Consider the following 13044-nt stretch of genomic DNA (forward strand, 5'->3'; position numbering starts at 1 on the left):
ATGGTGGGCCAATTAAGAATTTTTCTTCCTAATTTCTTCTGGGTTATTGGAACAAATTAAAAAAAAAAGAAGTCAAAGTTAAACAGATCGAACTATATATATATATATATATATATATATAGAGCACGAATCCATGTAATTCCAAGTTAAAATAAATAGTACTGCCTAAAAAAGAAAAAAAAATGAAGTCCCCATTAATCAGTACGATCGAGTAATTAATATGGTACCATATTGATCCAAATTTCCAATCAGTTATGAAATGTCTTGTTAATTTTCTTGGTACGATTACATAACAGCTAGGGGAGATTATATATATAGTTCTTTGTCATCATCATGAATATGATCATGATTAATTAAAATATGATCAGCTTAATCAATCAGTCGACGTACGTACGTTAAGTAGTACAGCATGGAATCAAATTTGGGTTTAGATAGAGAAGATCATCAAGATTATTGCGTTGGCCGGTGCATGGGGTCCCCAATCGTTTAGAGATAGAATCGATCGATTACTACTTTCACGTACCCACTAGTACTGCCAATTCATTTATCATTCGAATGTCGATACATGCGCTAGCTGCTAGCTTGTATAATGCGTTTCTGAGACCAAAAATATACCATCGATCTTCATGCCAGCTTCTAATTTTACGTAAAAGACCAAAATGAAACTGTACACACATGTTAGGTAATAATCTCTGTTTTCTGGTCCCATACGTACGTTAACGTAAAGTCTATCTATGAATGTCTGAGAGCAAATCAAATCGGATGGTTGGCATGCACTTTCCCTCCTCAGTTACTGTTTGCATTCTTGATTATGCTGTCTTGATCTGTCTTGAGCTGCTGATCAGCGGTGGGACAATACATTGTTGGAAAGGACATTCCACTTTATTTTATTGTCGCAACAGTCGAATGTGGTGATATTTCTCTCTTCGCAAGTGTCTGTACGCTGGGGGTTCAACGCTGGGGTTCGATCCCCATCTCCATTGGCCTATGTATATATATATATATATAGGAAATTATATATATATATATATATATACGTGTGTGTGCGCGCGCGCGTCAAACTACCTAGCAAAAAATGAAAATGTGTCTGTACGTAGCTAGGATACCAACAGTTGCACGTACAGTAGTTGAGTTATATGGCACTTGCACCAGCTAAAGATCAAATTAGAGACTTTACTCAACCATGAATGGAGGTAACATAAGAGCTAGCTAGCCAGCCACCATCGCTGCGAGACCAATTTCTTGTAAAGAAAATAATGTTCCAACGCTAGTTTATTGAAAAAAGCATTATCTGTGATGATAATCATGTGCTAAAACTACGTTTTTTTCCTCCTTTTTTGTACTGATATTTGAAGATGATTTTTTGATCTGATCATTTCTGAATAATATTGTCTACGAGTTATATGTTGTTTCAGTCATTCAACGAAAACTATGCATGATAGTTGCAAATAGTTTTGCTCAGGCCCCTACCTCCCTTTACATATATATATATATATATATATATATATGTATCGTTATTTCTTTAATTCGGTCAATGGGAATGAGGTTGACTTGATGATCTATAGCTAGCTAATGTAAGTTGGCCTAGAAAAGTGAGAATGATTCCACTTTTTGTTACGGACTTGGTTCGTTCATGGACGATCTGATTGGATAAATGCATTAAGCAATTACTCGATTTGTCAACCCTTCATTTTTATACAATTTTTCAGTCTTGCTAGTGCTACGTACAATGTTGATGAGATTCTTCCCTAGCATGTTAAGTACTGTTCTATGAACCCAGAACCCAGCTACGTGTAGGCGTTAATACTGACTTAAATTAACTGTGGAACAAGATAGAAATTAAATTACTAAGGCCACAATTTAAATCCTGGGTACGTCTTTTTTGATCTTTTGTTTTTTGGGGAACCATGCAACATATAAAAATAATATGCATGGTCCATGATCTGATCCATATATAAACTAGCTAGAGGACGTTGTTAATGGGAAATGATCGAAATTGAACATTAACTCTTCATTGAGATTAATATTATATATATAAGCACAATCTCATGGACTAGACAGCTGTGCCGCTGCAATATTATTGCCTGGTCTCTGCTAAGTCGCAGGGTCTCAGAGCTATAGTTTACTCCCAGATCAGTTAGTGAAGGTGAAATTATATATATAAATGGCACATGCATGTTGTTCCCTCCGTATAATGCAAGAACTGATGAAAGACAGACATTAATTGAACATGCAATATTTATGTAAGTATCCATGATTGAATTAAGTTTCTTGCGGCATATATATATATATATGTTAGGTGTCTCATTGATGTACATATTCTGAGATTAATGCGGTACAATAAAGTCTCAAATTGTTACTCAGATTGCCCAAATCTTTTCGCTAGCTGTTCTATATATGATCTCGCGATAACTCATGCTACGTACATCTAGCTTTAATTTGGATTGCAGCATCTCTTACGTATCTTCTGGTCAATGGGTGTTTTTCAGAATCCAAAAACACACTTGAACTCAACCTTGATTTGGACTGATCATCGGGCCGTATCCATTAACCCATCACAAATATTAATAAATGGCCATCAAATGCTACGCCCTTGGATTCATTTTCCTTGATCAACCTGCAGGCTGCATGCATCTAGGTAGCTAGCTGCCACGATCATTAATCTAATGACAAGTGTTTTAATTATAGTCTAAAAAAAGCCTCACCTTTAAAAGATTTCAGCTGATTACAATAATTTGTCGTTTTTAAGGGTTGAGTCTGAAGGGGAAGGTGCAATATCTGAAGTGTTTAGCGTTGAGAAATAATTTCATATTATTTATAGATAAAGTCTTAAGTATATTTATAAGAAATTAGCAGTCATCTTTTACTAAATCGATTTTATGAGATAAGTTAAGTCCATGAATTTTTTCATGGTATCAACTTATCTCGTGATAATGACTAGAAAAAAAAATACTGACCTGCACGTAAGGAAGGGTGTTGAGGAATAATTTCACATTATCTATAGACAAAGTCTTATACATACTTATAAGTAATGAACAATTATCTTTAATAAAACTGATTTAAACTGATTTTATGAGATGAATTATATCATAAATTTTCTTCATATGACCCCGGCCCTCATCTTGCACGTAGGCTCGCCAAGTGCAAGTTTGAAGGGGCAAGCGCATCCTTAGGCCCGAAATATTGCATGGTTGTTTAAAGAGGAGACAATTTTCCTGTATAACTGCTCCCTTATATCCCTTCGTACAAAACATGGCGACCTTTTGAAGGGCCACTTTGTATTATAATATATATATATAGAAAAATGCCATGCCCCTCATGACTTTGCTCCGATCGATCCCAGCCTTGCATGCACTGTGACTTTCTTTGCTTTTTACATATTATCAGACCATAGGTAGCTGAGGATGTAAGATAGGACCCACCTTATTCATTGAACAAAGAAAATAAATATAAAAAAAAAAACTTAAATAAAAGACCCACCTCACCAGTCTGATGATCAGTGTGTGATGCTGCCATTTCTACAGTACCAGTAGTACTACTAGATTAATTCAGTACTGTTGCTCTTCTTATTATTGCATTTATAATTTCACCAATTTAATATCTGTCCGAGCGTGATCACCATGATGATTCACACCAAATATTCTAGAAAATTAATGAATACTAGATCTATTATAAGTATTTGAGTTCAAAGTGAAAAAAAAAAAAACTGCTGTGTTAGAACCTCTACTTTTAAATTTGAAAGCATTAGCGGGGATTACTCTTTAGAGAAATCCACGCACGAACAGTAGATTATCTTGAGAAATCTAGAAAATCCAAATCCGAAGTACAAATGGATCATTTCAATTGGTATATTGCTTGGTTTTTGAGTATTAGGTTGGTGACAGCAGTGTATATACTACAGAAAAAAGAAGCATTTATGACGAATTATTTGCGACGATAACGATTATTTACGAAAAAAATGAATTCATTTTGTCAGGAAATAATTATTTTTCAAAAAATAATTAGTCATAAATAAGTAGTTTTCTTGTATCATGTATGTGCGTATGTCATACATAAATAATAGAATGAGCTATAGACAAATACTCGTTTTGATCTATTAAAATTTGAACACTTGAAGGCTTGTTTGGATAAAAAAACGATGTTATCTATCTCATTTCATTATTACCATTTTTTCAAATTCCTACACAAAATATAATAAAAAATTTAATTTTTTCAAATCTCAAAACAATAATAATATGAAAAAATAATATTATAACAATATTTTATTCAATTCATCTAAAACCATCTCATCTCACTATTCAAACGAGCCCTCAATTAGTTCCTAAAGTTCAAACAATATGGTTAAGTTGATCTCAAATGTATTAAAACATAAGAATTAGGTATTAGCCTGAATAGAGGTGTTGTCTTCCTATCAACTTAAATTTTTAGAACAAGTAGTGATTTGATCCCATAATATCAAAGCAGGATCTTGAGTTTGAATACTGATTTTACTATATCCCATTTAATTAAATATTTTACAAACTGAATACACTTACTAAAGTCAGCTAAAGATGAGTAGGATCATATGAAAACTAAGAACCTCGCAACTCTCTTACCCAGAAAATAATCTTGATTCTTATATGAGTGAGTCTCTCAAAGAAGAATCATGACCGAGAATAATCTCCAACACTATAACTATACACGCAGAATGAAATATAGCTTATACGATGGATCCTTTTTCCAACAGTATTACCTGATAATTTTGTACTTTCACTGCGAGTACCCTTTCATTGGCACACGTTCTCTCACCATGCATTAAAACTTGCTTGAGAGAATTGAAACAGTGAAGGAAAAAAAAGAAAGAAAGAAGAGAACTCAAACCAAACGTTAAATATACATGTGGAGTTTGGTGGAGTACTAAAGTAATAGAATTCAGAAATTGGAAAGTTGGTAAGGAGGAAATTACACCCAATATAATGGTGACAGGAAGAAAACAGAAAGATGGAGGGAAACTATGCAAGCATGCTTGTGGCTGGAGTCTTAAAAAACTACTGACAAACAAAGGGTTATACCCCGCAAAAGCAAAGCACCATGCACCTATATATATATACACACTAACTCCCATGCCATCTCTTTCAACAAAAGTGCCTGCCAATCTTCCCTTGTATTTTACAGGAAGTAGTCGGTAGAGTGTAGGAGTTTGGATTCCCAATGTTTTGACTGCTCCTGATTCCCCCACCATCATTCATTCAAACTTGACACTCCCAAACCTACAGGGCAGTGTGCTCACATGGGTAGATCGCCATTTTCCCCACTCTTCACGTCTGGTACCCTTAAAAAAGAATGAAGGTCGATCTGGGCTTTTTTAATCCAATTCCAACATACTCAATTGAATGCGTTTCGGCTTTTTTATACCATAAAACAAAGTAGAATTCGTGCCAATGAGACTTTAGATCGCGGTTAGATTTTGAAAATTTTTTATCTTATCTCATCTCATTTTATCTTATTATTATAATTTTTTTAAATTTTTATATAAAATATAATAAATAATTTAATTTTTTCAAATCTCAAAATAATAATAATATTAAAAAATAATATTCTTACAATATTTTTTTAAATTTTTATCTTTTATTTAAAATTATTTCATCTCATTTTTATATTTAAACGGCCCTTACTATAGCCACTACGAGTACTTCTTATAGATACATAAATAAGACGAGAGGAGAGCCTGTCTCAACTACTCCCCATGCCTTATTATTTCGTTATCATGGACCCTTTCTCACCAGTTCTCCGACACTGACAGTTTAACTGTCAGTTAGCAGCTAATTATGTTCATCTTTAGCTTTTGGCTCCAAGGTTAGCTCCTGCTAGCTCGGCGCTGGCTTGATCGGATCGTAATTACTATAACCGCAGCTGTAAATGAACAAAGCTAATTGACCTCGGCTCAAGAGCGGCTTGAAATTAACTATATTTTTTTTCTCATTTATGAAAAAGTGAGCTGTTCAAACTTCACCCGAAGATCAATCCTAAGAAACATGCTCATCTCCCTACGTGTCTGCAACCCTACCTATGTATGACTCAAGCCTGCATAAATGACGAGATTGTCATGAAAGTTCGTACAATTATATTTAAAAAAAAATTAAAATTATAATAACATCTAATGATTTTTTCTTTTTCATCTTCCTTCATTAATGAGATTACATATACTGTCTCTCACTCAAATTGCAAATAAAATTTTTTTAAAAATATCGTATTTGATTATAAGTTGTTTATTCTTTTCCGCTGTGTCAATTGGGCTGGTTGAGGTGGAAGAGAGGGCTCAGTTATGCTGTTGTTATATGTTGCGAGGCAATATATGCATGCACTTGTCACGACGCATTTCGACCCATTCATAGATATCATCACCTATCACAAAAGGAGTACTGGAACGGCCATTACAGCTAGCTAGCAAGTATTGCATATATGCTGAGCATTCAATTTTCTTGTTGCTTTGGCATTCAAGAATCTACTAATTAGGGCTGCACAGAAATCCGATTCGACCCGACCAAATTTTGGCCCGACTCGATCCAACCCGTAGTGAAGTCGATTTTAGCTCGACTTGACCCGACCTGTAAATGTCGGATCGGGTCGAATCCGTTTGTCTTGCTTTTTATCATCTTTCTCACCCGTTCACTATCATTTGCAGACCCATGCCCCTTTCTTGCTCTTCTGCAAACTCAGCCTCTCCCAGTAGGTTTCGAAGCGATATGGTGGAGACTCACACATCGTCCGTTCCTTCTCTTCCTCTTCCTCTCCTCTGCAGCGCAGCCTTTCCCCTCCCAAACCCACCCTCCCTCTGCAAACTCAGCCTCTCCCAGTGGGTTTCGGAGCGATATGGTGGAGACTCCCACATCGTCCGTTCCTCCTCTTCCTCTTCCTCTCCTCTGCAGCTCAGCCTTTCCCCTCCCAAACCCACCCTCCCTCTGCAAACTCAGCCTCTCCTAGTGGGTTTCGGAGCGATATGGTGGAGACTCCCACATCGTTCGTTCCTCCTCTTCCTCTTTCTCTCCTCTGCAGCTCAGCCTTTTCCCTCTCAAACCCACCCTCTCTCTGCAGGTACACCTTAAGGGGCTCCACGTAGTCCTCGAAGTCGAGGGTGGTCAGGGCTCACTGTGCGCAGATCGTCGCTTCTACCTCTGGAACTTGTTAGATGCTTCACTGGTGATAAAGCTTATGATGTATTTCATTTTCTTTGTGATGTATTTCATTTTCTTTGAGATCTAGTTCAAGATCTATTTAATTTTCTTTGAAATCATCGACGACCTTCACCTCTGGAGGAAGCAGAGGCTTTGCTTGATTAATTCTCAGAGAAAAATGTAAAACTGTTGATTTCTTGGTGGGTCTGATTAGCAGTGGAAAATCCGTCAAAGATCGACGGGTTTTTACAAGTAACTCGTTCAAAATCTACTGAAGATCGACGCAAGATCAAATCTATCGGTGATCGGTTTCAACCGACATGAGAATTATCGAACCCGTTAGATGATCTGGACCTAATGAACCCGACTATTGTCAGGTGAATCCAATCGGGTCATGCGGGTTGATCGGCCCATCGGGCTTTTTGCACAGGCCTACTACTAATAATGAGCACGTGCAAGTTCTGATCAGTTGTTTTATCTCCACCTAAATCTTCAGCCGCCCCATAATTGCAATCGGTTAAAAAATGGGGGAAAAAAAACTCAACCAATCATCTCTTATAATATTTCCAGAAAAATGCTATCTGAAGATCAAAAATCCCTGCTCTTTTTTTCTTCTCACATGAAGACGCGCACAAATAACTTGAGAAACCAAGTTTTCAATCATCTTTTACTCATTTGCATGAAATTACTGCATGGTCACGTAATAGTAATGATCTCTCCGATCTTGATTCATTCCTCCATTCAAACTTCCTCAACAATCCTGCTATCAAATGGTCTGGCAGAGCTAGCTAGCTTAATTACTTCTTTGGACTGAGAACATAAGGGACCCAACTAGCAAAACACAACCCAACCCAAGCAACCGACTCTGCTTATTCAGTTGCTGCTTTCCATGTGGCCAGGCCAGCTAAAGAAGCGGTTTTAACTCTCGCTCCGACTGGCTCAAACCATCGAAAACTGAGAGAGAGAGAGAGAGAGAGATAGAGAGAGAGAGAGAGACCATGTAAAAGCTTTTTAGTAATCGCAAATAACAATTAGTTTGTGAATGTAACATCAATTAATGTCTTAACAGAGCAATGTAGAAAAACTATTGAATAAAGGTATGACAAATCTGATGTGTGTATGTAGATCCTTGAGCAAATACACAAATTTCTTATGCGGGGATGCTAATAGAGAAATTGGGTACGTAGCATATAACTAGATGGTAGTGTAATGCCCACCACGTCATATATGATTACATCAAGGTTTTAAATATGAGTGTCACAACATCTTGCCTTCACACCTCTTCATCACCCACGTTGACTGCGAAGTGGCCAGCATTTCTACCCTGTATACACCATAGAAATGGAGATTGAATACAGCATTAAGATCATAAATAAAGTGCGCCTATCTATTTGCAGTGCGAGTAGACATGCCAACAGCAGCTGTGTATAATAGTTGCCACCAAACTAATTACTGCAGAACAAAATTGGCTTAAATTCAACAAGACAACAATATTTGACTATAAGCAAACTGACTTAGAAACGTTAATCTTTTACGAGTCATTTATAACCTTAGTCCTTTACTACCACAAAAAGAATATTAACATTACTCCAAATCAAATCCACATCTTAACGTTTCCGTCTCATATTCCTCTCGATTGAATAAATTAAACTTTAATTCCACTAACATACGATCAGATTCAAAAGCACTCCATTATGTATTGTCTTCTTATATATATATATAAACAAAAAAGAGACAGTGGCCTAACAGTACAAATCCTATCCATAGATGACCATGCCTACGTAATTTAAGCATATCAATAAACCCCACCAAAAAGTCCATGGAATAATACTAGTTGCAGGGTGCTAAAGGAAAAACCAACCTCAGATAACATTCTCTGCTTGTTAAGTAGCTGGGTCCTAGCCTTGTTGAGAACTGAGTTGGGCGACCTATACATCCTCTGTAAAAGGACACAAAAAAATCATAAAAATAAAACACATATAATATGTGACAAGCAACAAACTCAAATGAATATTATTCCAAACATAAGTAGCTAGGAGAAACAAATGCAGATGAGAATCAACCTTTTCAGCACTCGATATACGATGTTCATCATCTAGAAGATGCTTCTTCTTTGGTGTGAACCCAAAGACATCATGAAGGAATTCATTTTCCTGTTTCAATCAAAATTTCCACAGCCACTCAGACAAAAAATGAAAATCAACAAGCAATTAAAACTTGGCAGCAGACAAGAACATATAGGAAACCAACCTGCATATGCTTAACGAAGCCTCCCCCAAGAAAGCGCTTTAAAAAATTCAACTGTTACCATTCGAATTTGATATAAGAACATTTGAAGTTAGCAACATTCACGAACTAGTAATATAAAAGGATCGGGTGGTAGTGTGAAACCTGTAACAGTTGAGACCATGAGGATGTCTGTAATGATTCTCCACCAATCTTCACTGATGTCTCAGGGCAATAACCATCCTAATATAAAAAGTAAGTCTGTTGTCAGCCTCAAGGGAACAGTAAGACATCTGTTTGCTAGAAAACCAAAGAAGTACCTCAAAAAACTCTAGAATATCTCGAAACAAGTTGCGCTGACTGTTAAGATCTTTCTTAGCAGAACCTCGGCCACCAGCCTCGGTAGAAAGGTTTTTGACTTGATTTATGATTTTCCCCTTCAGTCCTTGTATATGTGAAAATCCTTCCCGAGGTTTGCTTCCTTGAATAGAGCCATCATTTGAACTTTTAGCTTCACCACAAAACTTCTCCACACTTCCTATCTCAAAAATTAGAGCAAGCGCTTCACCAGCAGCAATGCGTACAGACCGGTCATCCTTATCCAGCAGACTTGATAAATATGATATTGACCTGCAGCATTACCTAAAGATGTAAGTTCATTTCCTTTATTATATCTGGCTTATGTGGCCAATAGCATCTAGACTGTGCAGGTGTCATCTCCCTCAAGACTCCTACACGGTTAGGTGGCAGCTACACCCTTTGCACCAAGCATGAGATGGTGTAGGTGGTACAGTGGGTGTGTATTAGTGCGCACAATTAGTTTCGAGAAAGAAAAAGTGAACTAAAAGGAAAGGCAAAGGGACATAAAGTGCTGGACAGAAATCAACAACTTACTCCTGCCAATGCTTGGGATTTAGGCTGAACCCATCCATAGTTGTCAGAAGAAAGGACCAAGCTGACACCACTGCAGTTATGACAGCTGCTGAGGGTTTGGATGCAACAACCTAAAATATGAAAGAGCATTAGGCCATTTAAGAAAACCCAGAACCAGGCAGAAAAAAAGGAGAAAAAGAACATGGATTCTTGTTTCAAGTTATCACGCCTGTAGAATCAAAATAGCTAACTGGTTAAATCTTAGTAAGCATCTTTACAAACTACATCAAAAGCATCAAATTGGCACCGTCAAACACATTCAAAAGTAAATATGTTGAGCACAAATACGTACATTAGAACCCAATTTTGGATGAACCACTTGCCACATTATTTGCATTGACCTTTCTGTTTCCTCAGAGTCATTTCCACCAACAAAAGTGATGATGGCCAAGCACTCCAGCAACTACAATTACAATCCATAGAATGTAGAAAACAACATGTGAGTATCAAATAAGCTCTTGACAATCAAGGAGTAAATGTCCATAAAATCAATAGAATTTTGAACATCCTGTACCTCGGATATTTTTAGTGAATCAGACACAGATTTAAAAGCCTGTGAAAGAGGATTGATCAACTCTTCCAATATTTCATGTGCATTATCCCCAGGGCCAACAGTCAAGGCCAACAAGCCTACAAAAATGGATTAACTATTGAAATTGAGATTCAATTTGGGAGAGAGTGCAAACGAGTCAACAAAACAATAAGCAACTAACCAATGGCATGAGAAGCTAAAGATATCTCTTTAGAAGACCCGCGTTTAACAGAGTTCAGACACTGAAGCAGTAAAGTGGCAAATCTAAAGAACAACATAAGATTGTGAGGATCCACAAGAATTTGAAAAAAAAAAATGGATATCTGGAGTGTGATATATACACATTTCAAACACTAAATAGACACAAAAAAGAAGACGGATGTACAATTTGGAACAGCACTTATATCTCAAAAAGAAAGCACATGGGTGACACCGGAGTTCTTTAGAAAGTTGTATGGTTTTGGTGCGATAAAGCAACTAAATGAATCCAAGTCTAAAGTGGTTGTATTTATTACTAGCAAATAAAGCAAACAGGGACCCTTATTTCTTCCCCTTATATAATCAGACACCTTACCTCGCACCCCTCCTCCAAAAAGAAAACAACACAGAAAGAAGCTTCTCTCCATCTATTTCTAGTATATCTCGCCCTATGGCACCTAAAGAAGAACGAGAGAGAACCAAGATCCAATAAAGAAAGAAAAACAAGAAAAAGGTACGTACTTCTTTTCCAGAAATTCATGCTGCAAGCTGCTATTAAAAGCCTCAATAATTGATGCCAGAGCTTTTTCTCTTGTGGAACCCCTTTGTGTCAATAATAAGAGTAACAAAGAAAACCCCAATATTTAGCGAAACTCGTGGTCGCAAATATAATCGTTGAAAGAAGAAAGTAATTTAAATATCTCGGACTTCCTTATAAGGTTGCGAGCTTAACAAGAAAGAAGTCCCGCGTAACCTAATTTTAGATACTTTAGAGAAAAACCCCATTCATAAGCGAAAATCAATCCAACTGAAACGTAAATATACCTCTTTTCATAAAGAGCGTCTAGAGCTTGTTCTAGTAAACTGTCTTTATCTAATTGGACTTCTTCGGTCCCCAAAACGGGCACTCGATCCGACCGCGTGGTCGAAGACGAGCTCACACTACTATTATCATCATCGCTCTCAAACATCGCAGCATTTTTACGTTGAGAATTGCCTGTGAGTTGCAAGAACATCAACAACAACGAATTACTGCAAAGTTTAAAGTTCAAGCTACAGTTTAAGCAAATTAAATTCCAACTAAATAAAGAAAGAAGAAGAATATGGTAATAACTTTGGTCAATTTCCGGTAAAAATAACTTACAAGACAATCAGAATAAAAACCCTAAGTTCAATTAAAATAGGGGGAAAAAAAGGCTCACGCTTTCCCATCGGTGAGGACTCCTCCTACTTTCGGTGTCAGAAAGAGCTACAAGATTGACAGAGAATCTGAGGAAGGGAAGGCTTTGAAAATATGTTATCGTTCGAATTGAAATGAATAGAAATGAGAGAAGAAAACAAGGACAAGAATGACGACGACAACAACAACAAAGGGTGAGTTGATTCGAAGGAAGAATGAGCCATTAAAATTCAAGGGTACAAAGGAAAATCTCTCGGCAAGAGAAATTGTGAATTAACAAGGGAAAGAAGAAAGGTTTCGAAATTGGGAAAGGGATTTAAAAGAAACGCAGGTGAGGCGAGAGGTCGGGGGATGCGGAATAATAATTCCATTCAAATTGCGTGGTGTGGAATATTCGGGCGAGCTTCGTAGAGGGGTACATTCGGTAATTTCGAATGGGGAGGGGGTCATTACGTGGCTGGCATGGCAGGCTTGGGGCTGAGGAATCCATTAGTTTTTGCTCCACACAAAAAAATGATGTTGTTTATTGAAGATATAGCACGTGGAAATTGAGAGGGACACGTGGAAGTAAAAGGTGCTAATCCACAAAGATCTCCGCTAGGTTCAGGGGAAGTCAGACAACCGCGTGGAAAAAGACAGGGAAAATGTATACGTTTTTGTAATCGACTTTGAGTTTGAAACCCACAATTAATTATTTCCCACAAAGTCTCTTCCTGAAAATTTAGGACTTATTTATTTTTATAGATGAGATGAATTAAAATTAAAATTAAAAAATTAAATAAAATATTATTAGAATATATTTTTTAATATTATTTTTATTT

At 36.8% G+C, this 13044-nt stretch overlaps 1 protein-coding gene across 2 annotated transcripts; it reads right to left on the reverse strand.

Moving 5' to 3' along the window:
• Window positions 1-8208: 8208 nt before the first annotated feature.
• On the reverse strand, window positions 8209-12617 carry LOC121260611 (interferon-related developmental regulator 1). 2 transcript variants are annotated; one of them, XM_041162548.1, is made up of 13 exons: window positions 12246-12617; window positions 11869-12040; window positions 11566-11646; window positions 11027-11109; window positions 10828-10943; window positions 10606-10716; window positions 10275-10384; window positions 9701-10010; window positions 9546-9623; window positions 9405-9455; window positions 9218-9307; window positions 9016-9093; window positions 8209-8478 (listed from the first exon to the last, which is right to left on the reverse strand). In XM_041162548.1, exons 1-13 carry the CDS (start codon window positions 12253-12255, stop codon window positions 8428-8430), a joined length of 1341 nt encoding a protein of 446 aa, XP_041018482.1. In that variant the 5' UTR covers window positions 12256-12617; the 3' UTR covers window positions 8209-8427. The 2 variants fall into 2 exon arrangements, with proteins under 2 accessions (XP_041018482.1, XP_041018483.1); XM_041162549.1 differs by lacking the exons at window positions 11027-11109; window positions 12246-12617 and having other exon boundaries at window positions 11869-12012.
• Window positions 12618-13044: the final 427 nt, after the last annotated feature.

The sequence above is a fragment of the Juglans microcarpa x Juglans regia genome, chromosome 4D (assembly GCF_004785595.1).
Source record: "Juglans microcarpa x Juglans regia isolate MS1-56 chromosome 4D, Jm3101_v1.0, whole genome shotgun sequence".
NCBI classification, from domain to species: domain Eukaryota; kingdom Viridiplantae; phylum Streptophyta; class Magnoliopsida; order Fagales; family Juglandaceae; genus Juglans; species Juglans microcarpa x Juglans regia.